The sequence below is a fragment of the Dendropsophus ebraccatus genome, chromosome 10 (genome assembly GCF_027789765.1).
Source record: "Dendropsophus ebraccatus isolate aDenEbr1 chromosome 10, aDenEbr1.pat, whole genome shotgun sequence".
Lineage (NCBI taxonomy): Eukaryota > Metazoa > Chordata > Amphibia > Anura > Hylidae > Dendropsophus > Dendropsophus ebraccatus.
In genome coordinates, this window is record NC_091463.1 from 88,873,246 (window position 1) to 88,888,701 (window position 15,456).

Sequence of the window (15,456 nt, forward strand, 5' to 3'; positions counted from 1 at the left end):
ATACTGTATATAGTCTGTGTGCAGCATATGGTATATACTGTATATACTCTGGGTGCAGCATATGGTATATACTGTATATAGCCTGTGTGCAGCATATGGTATATACTGTATATAGTCTGTGTGCAGCATATAGTATATACTGTATATAGCCTGTGTGCAGCATATGGTATATACTGTATATAGCCTGTGTGCCGCATATGGTATATACTGTATATAGCCTGTGTGCAGCATATGGTATATACTGTATATAGCCTGTGTGCAGCATATGGTATATACTGTATATAGCCTGTGTGCAGCATATGGTATATACTGTATATAGCCTGTGTGCAGCATATGGTATATACTGTATATAGCCTGTGTGCAGCATATGGTATATACTGTATATAGCCTGTGTGCAGCATATGGTATATACTGTATATAGCCTGTGTGCAGCATATGGTATATACTGTATATAGCCTGTGTGCAGCATATGGTATATACTGTATATAGCCTGTGTGCAGCATATGGTATATACTGTATATAGCCTGTGTGCAGCATATGGTATATACTGTATATAGCCTGTGTGCAGCATATGGTATATACTGTATATAGCCTGTGTGCAGCATATGGTATATACTGTATATAGCCTGTGTGCAGCATATGGTATATACTGTATATAGCCTGTGTGCAGCATATGGTATATACTGTATATAGCCTGTGTGCAGCATATGGTATATACTGTATATAGCCTGTGTGCAGCATATGGTATATACTGTATATAGCCTGTGTGCAGCATATGGTATATACTGTATATAGCCTGTGTGCAGCGTATGATATATAGCCTGACAGCAGTGGATGATATATAGTCTGTGTGCAGCATATGATATATAGCCTGAGAGCAGTGTATGAGATATAGCCTGTGTGCAGCATATGGTATATACTGTATATAGTCTGTGTGCAGCATATGGTATATACTGTATATAGTCTGTGTGCAGCATATGGTATATACTGTATATAGTCTGTGTGCAGCATATGTCATATAGCCTGTGTGCAGCATATGGTATATACTGTATATAGTCTGTGTGCAGCATATGGTATATACTGTATATAGTCTGTGTGCAGCATATGATATACAGTATAGCCTGAGAGCAGTGGATGATATATAGCCTGTGTGCAGCATATGATATATAGCCTGAGAGCAGTGTATGGTATATAGCCTGTGTGGAGCATATGGTGTGTATCCTATGTATGTCATATGCTGCACACAGGCTATATATGCCATATCATGGGCTGCACACAGCTGTGCATTTTAATCCTTTGGGTACGTTCACATGTACCATATCCGCTATATATTGTACACAGCCTTTAAGTACTTTCTGGTTGCTCCTTACTGCTTCAGCTAGTGTACATGATTGGGAACTGCCGATGGGACTTAGGGTGGTATTACACGGAACGATAATCGGCCGAATTGGCCCGATTCGGCCGATTATCGCTCCGTGTAATAAATGCAACGATCAGCCGATGACAACGATCATCGGCTGATTGTTGATATAATTTAGAACCTATTTTCGTCGGGCGCCGACCGCGCACCGCTGCGTGTAATAGCGGTGCGTGGCCGGCGACTAACGATATACATTACCCATCCACGTTCCAGGGCTGCTCCTGCCGTCCGCTTCTCCTTGCATCCCGCGCGCGCTCTAGCGTCACAGAGGCCTGTCAGCTGATAGGCCGCTCAGCCAATCACAGGCCGCGGCGGTCCCGGCCTGTGATTGGCTGAGCGGCCTACCAGCTGACAGGCCGCTGTGACGCTAGAGAGCGCGCGGAACCCCCGGGAGAAGAGGACGCAGGAGCAGCCCTGGAACGTGGATGGGTAATGTATGCCAGTTTAGCAAGGGCTGCAAGGACATCGGTAACGATGTCCTTGCAGCTCTTGTCAAACGATTATCGGGCCGTGTAATAGGTCCAGTAAACGAGCAACGATCTAGCAGATCGCTGCTCGTTTACAGGTATTATCGGGCCCTGCTCGGCCCGTGTAATACCACCCTTAGACTTGCAAGTCCAGGTTCCTTCAGCGATTCACATCTGCATATGCTGCTGTGGTGGCTAACGCAGGGGGCAGGAGAGCACAGAAAGTACTGAAGTGCTGTGTTCTCGCATTGCATTATTAACATAAACACAAAGTGGGAATACACCCTGAGTGGGAATACACCCCTCCCTGTCCTGTCTCTAGGGCCTGGCATCTTCCTCTGGACTGCAGCCTGTAGTGACCATCACATGCAAAACAGAGGAGGATGCTGAGCCACACAGCCAGAAGTGAGGAGGGGTAGGTGCTAAGTCCCCTACAGTAAGTAGCCATCTGTATAGATCGCTGTATGGGATATATTTGGGGAAAAAAAATGGGGGGGGGGCCCCCCAACAAAATTTTTGCCCAGGGCCTCCACCAACCTTAATCCGGCCCTGGCTGCGACACTCGTTGTTTTACAATTTCCAATACGTTTAAAAATGTTAAAAACCCAATAAAAAGATTTATAAAAAAAGAAGTGGTGTTCTGGTATACAAAAGATCATAGTGCTGAAGCCTTAGGAAAAAAACACCTAATCTCGGTCCCCTACTGGTTCCCTGCAGCTCAACATGGTGTAAAGTAAAACTGGCTCAGTTGCCCCTAGCAACCAATCAGATTCCACTTTTCATTTTCCAAAGAGTCTGTGAGGAATGAAAGGTGGAATCTGATTGGTTGCTAGGGGCAACTGAGCCAGTTTCACTTTACACCTTGTTTGATAAATCTCCCCAACTATATATTATATAAACTATAAACAATTATTATTATTATTATCATGAGTGTAGTATATTACACATATGATAATCTAAGAGACTCCTATACAGGGCCCACCTCAGGGAGTGCTAACTTCTGGGGAGAGGGCCAAAGTGCCATGAAGCTCCGCCTAGGTGACACTGTCCGACACAGAGCAGTTTTATACAGGTATATATAAGGTGCAGCATCTAAGCTGTGGATGGTGCGGAGAACCACACATAGAGTTAGTGGGGTGACAGTATCACTTTAAGGGGCTGCTAGAAAGAGCCAACCCCGCTCTGGTGGATGGCCGCTCCTTCATATAGATGCATGGTGTGTAATATCACATGTCCCCAACATCAGCCGCCTGTAACTCCCCCCATATCCAACTACTGGGGGTTAGGGGCCAAATCTCAGATACAATAATCCCTTTAACACAATTGTCAGCCAGTGAGATATTAATATTTAGTGGGTTAGGATATAATGTAGATATGAAGCATTTCCTCCTCATAGAAGTCCCTGATGAAGCTATGATAATGTTGCACATTCCGGTGGATTTTTTTTTTTTTTTAACTTTAACAAATCATCTAAGCATATATTGTAAATTATTAGGGTCAGTTCACACTGAGCTAAAGCGTCGGAATTCCACCTGCCTCAGTGTGTCAATGGGAGTTTTGCACGCTTCCGTCTCTCTCCAGTCAATTCTTTGAGCGGAGCGCGGCGGAAGCAGAGGTGCGCAGGCGGAATTCCGTCACTTTTGCTCAGTGTGAACTGTCCTTTAGACATCTCTGTTCATCCTGCAGATGCTGCTCCCTCTATGGCACACATGGGAATTACATGGCCTGAGAGAGAAACAAGCTGACTTCCAGGAAACTTCATGAGTCACCAACAGAGAATAGAGTTATACTGCCACCTGCTGGACAGAAGAGGAATGTCACCCTGGATTTCTAATCTAACGTTATTTATAGGGGGAGATTGATCAAAGAGGGGTAAGTATCCTAGTGCTACAAATCCAGTTGGTGCTTTTAATATATAACGAATCTCAGAAAGATGAGACCTGCATTCTGATTGGTTGTTATGGGAGGGCGCACCTCAAAAAAAAGTTATGGCGAGTAAGGGAACATTCCAAAGTGCTTGATTTACCAATGTGGCAAATATCATGCAGATTTGTCCAGTTGTTTGGTTGAGCGCCAGGCTGTGTTCACACAAGTTTATTTCGCGTTTTTGATGTAATTTTGCCAGAAATCGTGAAATTGCGTTAAAACAGCTTCTTCCTCTGCGAGGATGCACCAGATCTGTGTCCCTAGTATATCTTACTGTATGTACCCACTGTGTCTTTGTCCCTGGCCCTTCTGTTACCCAGGGATGAAGTGTAGTGGCCAATTGATCTAACATGTTACCTTCTCTCCGCTCTTCGTCTTTGGATGTAACACCAATTTTTGGGGGGTTTGCAGGATCTGCATTACATCCAGAGTTTACTGCAAGACTCTTGCTCATTCCTCTAAGGGAGCGGACATTACTCTTATCCCAGAGAGAAACAGAGATCCCCTTAGCGAAAGATGGTCAGACTGTGGAGGAGATACTTTCATCTTTAATTTAAAGAGAATCTGTTAGCTGTAATTCATATTCCAGATTGCTGACACTGGTAGTTCAAGGAGACACAATGGGGGAGATTTATAAAACTGGTGTAAAGTGAAACTGGCTCAGTTGCCCCTAGCAACCAATCAGATTCCACCTCTCATTTTGAAAAGAAACTGTGAGGAATGAAAGATGGAATCTGATTGGTTGCTAGGGGCAACTGAGCCAGTTTCACTTTACACCAGTTTTATAAATCTCCCCCAATACCTTTTAGATATAAGCAAAGTGCTTTCTGTGATCTGCGCTCTGCTCATCATGCCGCTGGCCTTTCAGTGCTGCTCCACTCGCTGCCACTCCTCTCAGGGTGCCAGGGAAAATCTGGATCCAATCCTGGGAAACTGTTTCTGCATATTTCTGCTACCATTCAGCACAACTTACACATTACCTTGAATTCTATGTGAGAGAAACACCCCAGTTTGCAGAAAAAAAAGCCAAGCCCTCAGCATGCTGCATATTGGAAAAACAGCCCAAAAATTTTTTGGGACCTATTCCCCCCCCCCCCCCCCTATAACACAGAAGGTGGCGGCTGATGCTGAGGAAGAAGGCAGAGTGTTACCAAACAGAAGAATATGCAAAGATGAACGGCATTCTCCTTAAAGGGGTTTTCTGGGATTTTTCAATAAACTAGCATTGCACTGACCAGTGTGGGTGCTGTATTTTCTATATACACTTCTATTTTTTATTTAGAGCGCTTTTTGTGTTCTCAGGCTCAGTCACATGACCACTCTGCCTGTGTTCTCCTTACTTCCTGTGATGTCACATTCCCTGTTTCCTGTTCCTGCCAGTGAGGAAACAGTGAGTCAAGTGGGTGGGGCCATGCATACACATTTCTTTAGCCCCACCCCTGCAGGAGGAGCTTACATCTGAGCCCAGTTGAAACTGCAGCAGTAATGGCAGCATGACATGGAAGAGACCAGGAGCTGGGGGGCACAGAAGTAACCATGCTGTGGGGGGCACAGAGGTTAGCCATGTTGTGGGAGGCACAGAGGTTAGCCTTGTTGTGTGGGGGGGCACAGAGGTTAGCCATGTTGTGGGGGGCACAGAGGTTAGCCATGTTGTGGGGGGCACAGAGGTTAGCCATGTTGTGGGGGGCACAGAGGTTAGCCATGTTGTGGGAGGCACAGAGGTTAGCCTTGTTGTGTGGGGGGGCACAGAGGTTAGCCATGTTGTTTTGTAATGTTGGAGTCCTGGGATAACAGCTGCATTCATATCCCACAATGTCTGCATGGATTTTTATCACTCTCAAAAACCTTGTGATCTCCATTGGGGACAGGGACAAAAGATGAGTGACTACAATCTCTGTACAGCGCTGCAGAATAGGTTGGAGCCATATAAATATCAAAGCCTGTGCAGAGGAAGAGCAAAATAGTTGCCCATAGCAACCAGACAGATTCTAGGTTTCATTTTTAGAGGCCTTTTTAAAAATGAAAGCGATCTGATTGGTTGCTATGGGTAACTGTTCCCCTGCACATGCTTTGATAAATCCACCCCCCCCCCCCCTATATTGTTATTATTGTACCATAAAGATCTGCAGAGGAGAGATAATACTTCACCTCATGTCAGTCACTATTCTACCTATTGCTGAGGTAAACTGAACATTCTTCAGCACGGAGAGAGGAGCCGCGCGAGCCTCCCATAGACTGTCATTATGACAGGGAGGCTGGCGGCATTCCGCCGCTTTTGCTGCATGTGAACGTAGCCTAATACAGACATTCCCCTGCCTATGGGTAGAGTGGGTGGAGCTAGATTCAGAGAGGAGGGGGTGGAGCATTAGGGTGGTATTACACGAGCCGATGGAGGCCTGATAATACCTGTAAACGAGCAGAGATCTGCTAGATCGTTGCTCGCTTACTGGGCCTATTACACGGCCTGATAATCGTTAAACAAGGGCTGCAGGGACATAGTTACCGATTTCCTTGCAGCCCTTGTTTAAACTACATACATTACCTATCCACGTTCCAGGGCTGCTGCTGCGGTCCGCTTCTCCACAGGTCCCGTGCGCTCTAACTTCAGAGAGGCCTGTGGTCAGTAGTGACATCACAGCTCTACAAGCCTAAGGGTACTATTACACGGAACTATAATTAGGCCGATTATCGCTCCATGTAATAAATACAATGATCAGCCTATGACAACGATCATCGGTTGATTGTTGATATAGGTTTGGACCTATTTTCGTTGGACGCCGACCGCGCACCGCTATTACACGTAGCGGTGCGTGGTCCGCTTCCAACGAAAATAGGTCCAAACCTATATCAACAATCAGCCGATGATCGTTGTCATAGGCTGATCATTGTATTTATTACATGGAGCGATAATCGGCCCGATTATCTTTCTGTGTAATAGTACCCTTAGGCTTGTAGAGCTGTGATGTCACTACTGACCCCTGTGACCTGGAAGTTCTTTATGTAAACAAACACAAATCCAAAAAGCAGCAACAGAGGCTGACCAGGGACACAGAGGTGAAAAAAGGTGAGAGAAAACCACTAAGGGAAAGGAACAGATTACAAGTCATTCCATTTCCAATAAGAAAAAAAAAAATGTCGGACAACCTCTTTAAGGAGAACCATTACCTCTATGAGCCACAAATGTCGTCTTTTTCTCCGGTGCCTGTCGCTCATGCAGCCTTCATTTCAGCAGTATCACTGAGCCTGTTCTCTTCTACACGTTATATACCATCACAGGAATGCCCTGCGGGTATATGATGTTATGTAATTGGCAGCCATACCAAAGGAAACAAGAGACCGTCTCCAAGGAGGGGACCTGACCTGGCTAATCTTAACCAATAGGGATGAAACTTTATTTGGCAAAGGATCCGATGCTGACCTGGATCCCGACTGGTTGCTATTAGTAACTCCACTTTTGCGCTAGTCTTTCTTACTGCCGTTGGGTCGATCTCCTGTAAATCCTTTTACTGAGGAACATTGTGGACACACAGGCACTTTGTTATAATTTACTTATGTACAGTATATGTTACACATCCACAGGCAAGTTCAAGTTTGCGCATGCAGACACAGCAGTGCAGAGTATTTCAGGGGGGAGAACCTACCTCCTGTACAGCTCTGATACAGATAAAACTCTATAACGTAAGGATGGTAGATTAGACTATGGGCACAGGTTTATTCTACCCATGTAATGGTAAGGTTGGTGTTACGCTCCTAATAGAGCCAGCAGATCTGTTATGTCGCTGTATTCTGGGACTCAGTCTCTATGACCACTGGCTTTTCAGACTTGCTATGGGGCAGCAGCAGTGCAATGAGGGGGGATACACTCCCTAGAAGGGCTGGGGGGGGGGGGGGGTCACAGTTCATGGGGAATTTTAGAGCTAGAAAGAAGATTTAGAGCTGGTCGGTTTTCTCCCAGGCCCAGAGCAAGCAGTGCGGCGACCAATATCGTCTTCTTAGATACAGTGACGGGTGGAGAAGGCATTACCTGCAAGATAGAGGGGACATCAGCACAGTTCGCAATGTAAACCTGGACATGTACAACTACAGTGTGTATGGACTCACTCACCCGCTCTACCTTGTGTAGACATATCAAACCATCGGGAGCGAGCTGGAAGGTGGAGAACGCATCGTATGTCCTACAAGTGAGAAGAACATTCAGTCTGATGTCACAAATCTATACAACTATCCTGGACATATAGATGCTGAATCATAACGTGACATGGGCGTAAGGCCTCAGATCGGTTTACTGCACTTGTAAATACACTGTCATTCCTTGCCGATGTACTGTAACACTGTGTTATCAAAGCTATTACCTGTGCGGGGACAAGTATTTGTTATATAACCCAACAGCCAAGTGCAGGCAGGTGTGTTACCCCCAACAGACTGCGACTAACAATCTAAACTACAGTAAACAGTATAAAAGAAACTAACTGCAAACCTGTAATGTTCAACTCTCAATTCATGTGCATTCCCCCCACTGTATGTATGCAGCACTGCATGCTGATACACAGGGAGGACTACTGAACTCAGCAATATAACAGAGAGGACTCCATGTATACACGTATACATGTACAAGAGAGGACTCCATCAGCATGCAGCACATGACCTGTTTCAGCCGGGGATGCAAAAGAGTAGAAAAATGAACATTACACATTGGCGATCAGTATCTTTTCTATATACTAACAATCATCGTTTAGGGGGGTTAGAGGTGACTGCATCATGATTGAACACAGTGACAGCTAGAGACTTTTGCCAACTGATAGAGACCAAAAAGCAGGCCTCATGGAGAATCCACTGGATTAGCTACAAAAATGAGATCTATTGGGGTCTGACCATGCACTGATCTCAGGAGGCCCATTCTATGCAGAGAAGTGGTCCAGTGTGTGCTGTGACTCTTCATTATAGTCTATGGGGGTAGTGGGGAGTATGACGAGTGACTGTACACCTCCCACCCCAACCGGTCTGACATTAATGGCTGCAGGTAACTGGATCCCAGCTTGGACTGATCTACACTAAACAACATCCATCTTCTATATGGTCACCTGTACAGTTCACTCTTCTCAGTGCGGAAGAAGTATAAGAAGAGAGCGTGCAGTGGGAGGCCGGTGAAGGACCAGCGGGCTTGGATGGTGTTGTTCTCAGGGTGAGAAGTCAGCTTCAGCACAGAGATCCGGGCGTTGGTGTAATAACACAACAGCAGCAGCCGCGTGAGGGTCAGTAAGAGCTGGTACTTTACCACACCGCTGTGAGAGAGACACAAAACAGTAAAGCGTTACCCTCATTTGCAGTACCTATTCACATGTGCGATCCTAAGCTATAGTAGTGGGAGTGTGCAGCATCGTGCATCTCGTCCCAGCTGTCAATCAAACACGACTTGCTTACAGTCTATGGAGAGAGCCCCCCGGCTGTATCTCAGTTAGGGCAGTAGGAGTGAGACCCTGGATGACCCCTTTAAAATTGCAAAATAGACACCATGGGGGAGATTTATCAAACGGGTGTAAAGTGAAACTGGCTCAGTTGCCCCTAGCAACCAATCAGATTCCACCTTTCATTACCTTACAGACTCTTTGGAAAATGAAGGTGGAATCTGATTGGTTGCTAGGGGCAACTGAGCCAGTTTCACTTTACACCCGTTTGATAAATCTCCCCTTATATGTATATAAATGTACAGCAAAGACTGTTCCTGAGGCCCAGACTTCATCACTTACGCACTGTACATATATGAAGTATATGGTACCTTGTCTGCATGTGCTCTACTATCCAATGTATATTAGTTTTCCCCATTGCTGGTGTCCATCCCCGTCCTTACACCCAGTAACAATCGTGATCCATGGTCGTCCTCCTCTTACCGTAAGTGCAGGTGCAGTATGTCGCTGACAAACTCCATGTCTTTCCTGTACAGTGAATAATTTGCCGGCTTCCATAAGAAATTTGGCAACTGCAAAAAGAAAAGGGAAACAGTCAGTAATTGGGAACACTTCCCATAAAACGGATGACGCTGAGAACTTTAAATATCAGTGACAACAAGAGACACGGACATATAGTAAAGGGTCATACATACAGCTTTATGTGTGATTTCTGGGCTCTGTGTGACATCCCTGTAACAACTACATACAGGTACACAGTGTATACGTATATGTATGTACCAGAATGATGGACCCTACTAGCTCCTGCTCCTCCTCTGTCCCTGTGCTATCTACCCCTAGTGCTCCCTCACAGTCTCTTAAAGGCAGGACTGTAAAGGGTTACGTACTGTTATGGTGCGTTTACACAGACAGATTTATCTGACAGATTTTTTTAGGCCAAAGCCAGGAATGGATATGACCTGTTATGTGTTTATAGTTTGGTCCTGGCTTTGGCTTCAAAAATCTGTCAGATAAATCTCTCTTGGAAGTCTACACCTAATGTGGTGGATAAGATGCTGAGGATTTCATTGGATTAGATGCAGTATTCAATTATTAAAACAGGAATAAATTTATTATGCTCTGTGGATTTTACCTGCAGGTGTGAACATACCCTAACACTTCATGTGATCTAATAAAAGCTGCTATTTGTTTTCCAGGAGCCCCACCGACCATCACTTACTATGCCCGATATTGCAGCCCAGAAACATTCACCAAAAGGGGTTATCCAGGATTAGAAAAATGCAGCTGCTTTCTTTTAAAAACAGCACCACCCCTGTGGTCAGGCTATGTGTGGTATTACTACTTGGCTCCACTTACTTCACCGAACCGATCTGCAAACTCACAAAAGAACTTCAGAAAAGCGCTGTATGTGGACTGAAGAAACTAAGGCAGATTTATTAAAGTGTTTAAAATAGACATTGGTGTTAACTGTCCACAGCAACCAATCACAGCTCAGCTTACAGCTCTGGTAAAATGAAAGTGGATCTGTGATTGGTCCCTATTGGCAGTTAACACCAATGTCCAGCACCTAGACAGCCCTGTAGACTTAGATGGAAAATCTATCCAGACCAGTTGACACGGAGTTGGGAGTGAACACACAGACTTCTCCCAGCATGTTCTCTCAATTGGTTTCAGTATAAGGACTCAGACCCCGTCCCATCAAAAGTTGACATATCTGAAGTTTTATTTTTTTAGTACTTATTTAAAGGAGATGTCCGGAGAAAATGATAGTTTGCAAACAGGCAGGGGCAGAAGTTTCGATGTTGTCACCACTGGGGGAAAATATTCGACCCGGCTGATGGACTGCCCGCCTGGCCAATCCGAGGCTGCAGTGGTGTCCAATCCATCAGCTGAGTCAGGTATGAGGTCGCTGGAGACGTAAATCCAGGTGCCCAATGGAAGTCCTGGAACGGTAAGGCAGTGCTGCGGAGGTACAGGGAGAGGTAAGCAATTGTTCTTTCCTGCTTAAAAATTATCAATTTCTCCGGTCTTCTCCTTTAAAGTGTCACTGTCGTATTTTTATTTATTTTGCAGAAATCAATAGTCCAGGCGATTTTAAGAAACTTTGTAATTGGGTTTATTAGGCAAATATGTCATTATCTGCATTCAAAAAGCCTTTCCCCAGCCCCCCCCCTCCTCCTCTCACTCATCCACTGCTCATTAACAGGAAATCTCAACTCTTTTACATCAGTCGGGCCCTGTCTAATCTATGGAGTGGGGAGAGGGGGGAGATTAGTCGACAGCAGAGAACAAAGGATTACACAGCTGGACCTGTGTGAAAGCCTCTATTCAGAGGTCAGTGCTGACTTCAGAGAAGATAGCTCGGTGATGTAGTTGTAAATTAACTCTTTGTTTTCCTGTTTTGGTGCCTCCTCTCCCTCAACCCCTCCCCTCTCCATAGAGAACCATGAAGACAGGGGGAGAGCTTCAGACTGCTTTTTCATGATAAAAATGCTTTTTTTAGGCTAATAAACCCAACTACAAAGTTTCTTAAAATCGCCGGTACTATTGATTTCTGCAAAAAAAATGTAAACAACACTGACACTTTAAGGTCAGATGGGCTCACCCATCAGGACAACCTCTGTCCGTATTCTTTATTAGCACACAGTGATGTTCTAGGTCAGACATGTCAAACTCAGGCCCTCCAGCTGTTTTAAAACTACAATTCTTATCATGCCTGGACAGCCAAAGCTAAAGCTTTAGCTGTCCAGGCATGATGGGACTTGTAGTTTCACAACAGCTGGAGGGCCTGAGTGTGATATCCCTGTTATAGATAAAGGTTTCACCACTAAGAACTCCCCTCAAAGTAAAAAACAAAACCGCTCTCCTCTCTGGATGAATCACAATGACTGCAATAGGTGCAGCATAATCCTATACTGTATCTCCTTGCAGTGCTAATGTATATACATCAGTAGCATCCAGTCCAGTGTCAGCAAAGCGGCTTTATCATCATCCGAGCACTATGGAGTCCTCTCTACATATCAACTCACCTCATCCCTTAGTTTCTCGTACATCACTGCCAAGTGCTGCTCCATGTCCGATTTATCACCCCCAGGAACATGACTGGTCCCAAGCGTCTTGCTGGGTGTAAATGCTAATAGCCCTTCTCTTATTGGAGGTAAGGGAAACACTGTAGCCTGGAAGGGGGTCCGGCAGACTCCAGGTTCGAAGAGACTTCTAAAACAGTCCAACTGAGAACTACTGAGGTGCCGGCACTCATGGTCAGTAGGGGGCAGGCTGCTGGGCTTGGCACAGGTTAGATACCCCGGTAGAGGCTGTGATGGTAACTTTGGCATTAAAAAGTCCCTCAGTGATTCTAGCGCTTTGTCCTTCTCCGGTGTTGGTAAGCAGATCCTGGAGTCTACGGATCGGATACATGCGGGCAGCGCGGGGGATGGTGGCGGCAAAGGTCGTCTAGGTGCAGCAGTGACACGAGGACAGGGCCGCAGTTCTCGGTACAAGATGGCATCTCGAGCCTGGTACAAAAAGACAGGTTACTAAGGAGACATCAAGTTACACAATTATCTATGTCAATCAACTGGTGTCAGAATGTTATATAGATCAGCTGACACTGTGCCGGCTGATCGTTGCTTTTCTGCATGAGGTATTACACTAAACAATTATAGGCTGTAACGGCCAGTAATTTGCCATGGGCGGCTGATAATCGCTTCATGTAATAGTACCCCTACTGACAAAAGATGTCAGTGGAGATAGGGGGTCGGGTGTGACCCCTTTGTTCTTGGAGAGATGAGCTGCCTTCATAGGGGCATGTCATGCCATATTCATGTGTTTTGGGGATGGACTACAGTTGTTGAAGGTGTATAGGCACCCTAAAGTCAGTGTCATAAAAAAAACTTTTGACATGTCATCAGAATTAGTTATTGCAGAGATAAAGCTGGGGAGTAGATGGCGCTGCTGCCAGGCTCTCTTCCCTGGTATATCTCCTGATCACATCGGTTCTCAGCAGCAAGACCTGGTAAGAGCATTAACTTTAGTAGCTAGTTTAAGGTTCCTATTCCATTGTCTCTATTCCACGGAGCGATAATCGGTCGAATCTGGCCGATTATCGCTCTGTGGAATAGGGTCCTTAGTCTTTAGCTAACAGTGTTCTCAAGAAGCCTCTCACCAAGAAAAACTTCTGCCATCACTAAAGGTGGCCATACACCTTCAATACCTGTCAGCCAAATGTTTGTTCAGCCGACACCTCTCATTCCAGCTTTCTCTACAAACAGGAACATTCAGCGTGGCCCTGTGTATCATGGATAGAGAGAGGAGGTAACCACGGGTATGGTGGCAGCTTATCTCTTGGAGAACAAAAAAAAAAAAAAAAAAGCAAGAAAGTTGAAACCAACATGCCTGATCCTTTCCTCCGTCTGAACCCGAGTAAGCGGCATTTGATTAGCGGTGGCTATTGACGTTGGATAAAGCTCTAAGACTGCCTGGAAAACATGGATACAGCCTATGGCTATATCCATGTTTTTCAGGCAGCCTTAAGGCTTTATCCAACTTCAACAACCACCGCTAATCAAATGCCAATTCAAATAAACCCGAGCATGTTCAAAGTTCTCTCAATTCTATCCCTGACATTTTCTTCCGGGGGAAGTTGATAGGCCCCCATACACATTAAACAGTTAGTGGGTTCCTGTTCTGTACAAGAGCAGATTGGGGGACTCATACACAGGGATATCTGGCATGGAACTCTACACTCCCAATGTACGGCCACAAGTAACGGAATTGGGAGAAGCGTTGTCATGTGACAGAGCAGAGGCATCTACATATGAATGTGTCCCCTTCCTCTAAGGGCCCATAAAAATTAAAGGGGATATTCAAGATTAGAAAAACATAGCTATTCTCTTCCAGAAACTGCACCACGCCTGTCCTCAGTTTGGGTATGGTATTGCAACTCAGTTCTATTGGGCTGAATGGAGGTGAGCTGTAATACAACACACAACCAAAGGACAGGTGGGGCTGTCTTTTTACAATCCCCTTTAAGACTACATGTCAAGGTTTGTTGCCCATGGCAACCAATCAGCGCTCAGCTTTCATTTCTAAACGTGTTAGAAGAATGAAAGCCGCATCCTGATTGGTTGCCATAGGCAACAACTGTCTCCCCCTGACATGTGGTCCACAGGAAGGAGGGAAGGCGTGGTTCACGTGACCTCTCCATAGAGGATGAAGCCTGGCTGTCAGCGGTCATAGAGGCGCACACACTCGGCTCTCACCCGCATGCTCTCCCGCAGTCTCCCCGCCGCTCCACCAGCGCTGCGTATCCCGCTCTTCCAGCGACTCCCAAGGCCGGGAGCTCCGCGGAGCCTCCTCACACACAGCGCCATGGCTCCCAGCACAGCGCCCCTCAGCGGTAACCGGTAAACGGGCGTGACGTCACTCAACTCAAAACCGGCAACCGCCGAGGACAGATCGCACCCGAGCAGTGACCGACATCCAATAGAGGACGCAGACGTAAATTTTCACCAGCCAATAGGACTAGCGAGCCTTCTTGACAGCGAATCCTCGATGGCCAATCACAGCGCAGAGGTGTGAGTTTGTTGTCCAATTAGAGGATCGATAGCTGCCAGGTGTCCGCCCTACTCAGATTTGGACCAATAGAAATGCATCGCCCAGCGCACTTCCGTGATCTGCGTTCCAGTGCCGTAAGGTTGAGCTTACTCAGTATCCACGTTCCCATTGGCTGCCGTACTACGTCACCAATTTAACTGTCTTTTGATTGGCTATTAACATAAACGGGGCGTGATACAGAGTGCGGCCATCTTGACTGAGGGCAAAGCACATGTCCTTCAATGACACGCAGAGAGAAGGGCATTTTGGCTGGGAGTAGTGACTGGTGTGAAGGGGATGGTCTCTATAAGTGCAATAGATCACTGGCTTTAGTGAGGTATAATCACTCATCTTTACAAGGCTTCTGAATGGCAAATGGTTTCGTGCTGGCTGTTGGTTAAAAAAATAATATTGTTTTCTCTGTGTATTTACACCATGTTTGATAAATCTCCCCCAATGTCTTTAGTAGGAGTCACTGTCAGGGGCGTAACTACCACTGTAGCAGCCATAACAGCTGCTATGGGGCCTGCAGCATCATGGGCCCCATTGCCCCCTTCTGTAATACACTGGGCCCCCAGAGCTGTCATCATTTGCAGCACCAGGTGGCCAAGCGAGCATACCGGGTTCTTCAAACGTCCCTGTA

The 15,456-nt window shown here is 45.9% G+C and overlaps 1 protein-coding gene across 1 annotated transcript; it reads right to left on the minus strand.

Moving 5' to 3' along the window:
* Positions 1–7,344: 7,344 nt before the first annotated feature.
* On the minus strand, positions 7,345–14,761 carry C10H6orf136 (chromosome 10 C6orf136 homolog). The gene is made up of 6 exons (XM_069942777.1): positions 14,480–14,761; positions 12,248–12,733; positions 9,702–9,790; positions 8,895–9,095; positions 7,919–7,988; positions 7,345–7,837 (listed from the first exon to the last, which is right to left on the minus strand). The coding sequence occupies exons 1-6, from the start codon at positions 14,588–14,590 to the stop codon at positions 7,706–7,708; spliced, it is 1,089 nt and encodes a 362-aa protein (XP_069798878.1). The 5' UTR covers positions 14,591–14,761; the 3' UTR covers positions 7,345–7,705.
* Positions 14,762–15,456: the final 695 nt, after the last annotated feature.

Coding starts and splice junctions, on each gene's coding strand:
- C10H6orf136 (XM_069942777.1), bottom strand. CDS start 14,590: ATGGCGCTGTGTGTGAGGAGGCTCCGCGGAGCTCCCGGCCTTGGGAGT. Junction 7,989..8,894: donor GAGAAGAGTGAACTGTACAG/GTGACCATATAG, acceptor TCTCACTTGTAG/GACATACGATGCGTTCTCCA. Junction 7,838..7,918: donor GTCTACACAAGGTAGAGCGG/GTGAGTGAGTCC, acceptor TCTATCTTGCAG/GTAATGCCTTCTCCACCCGT.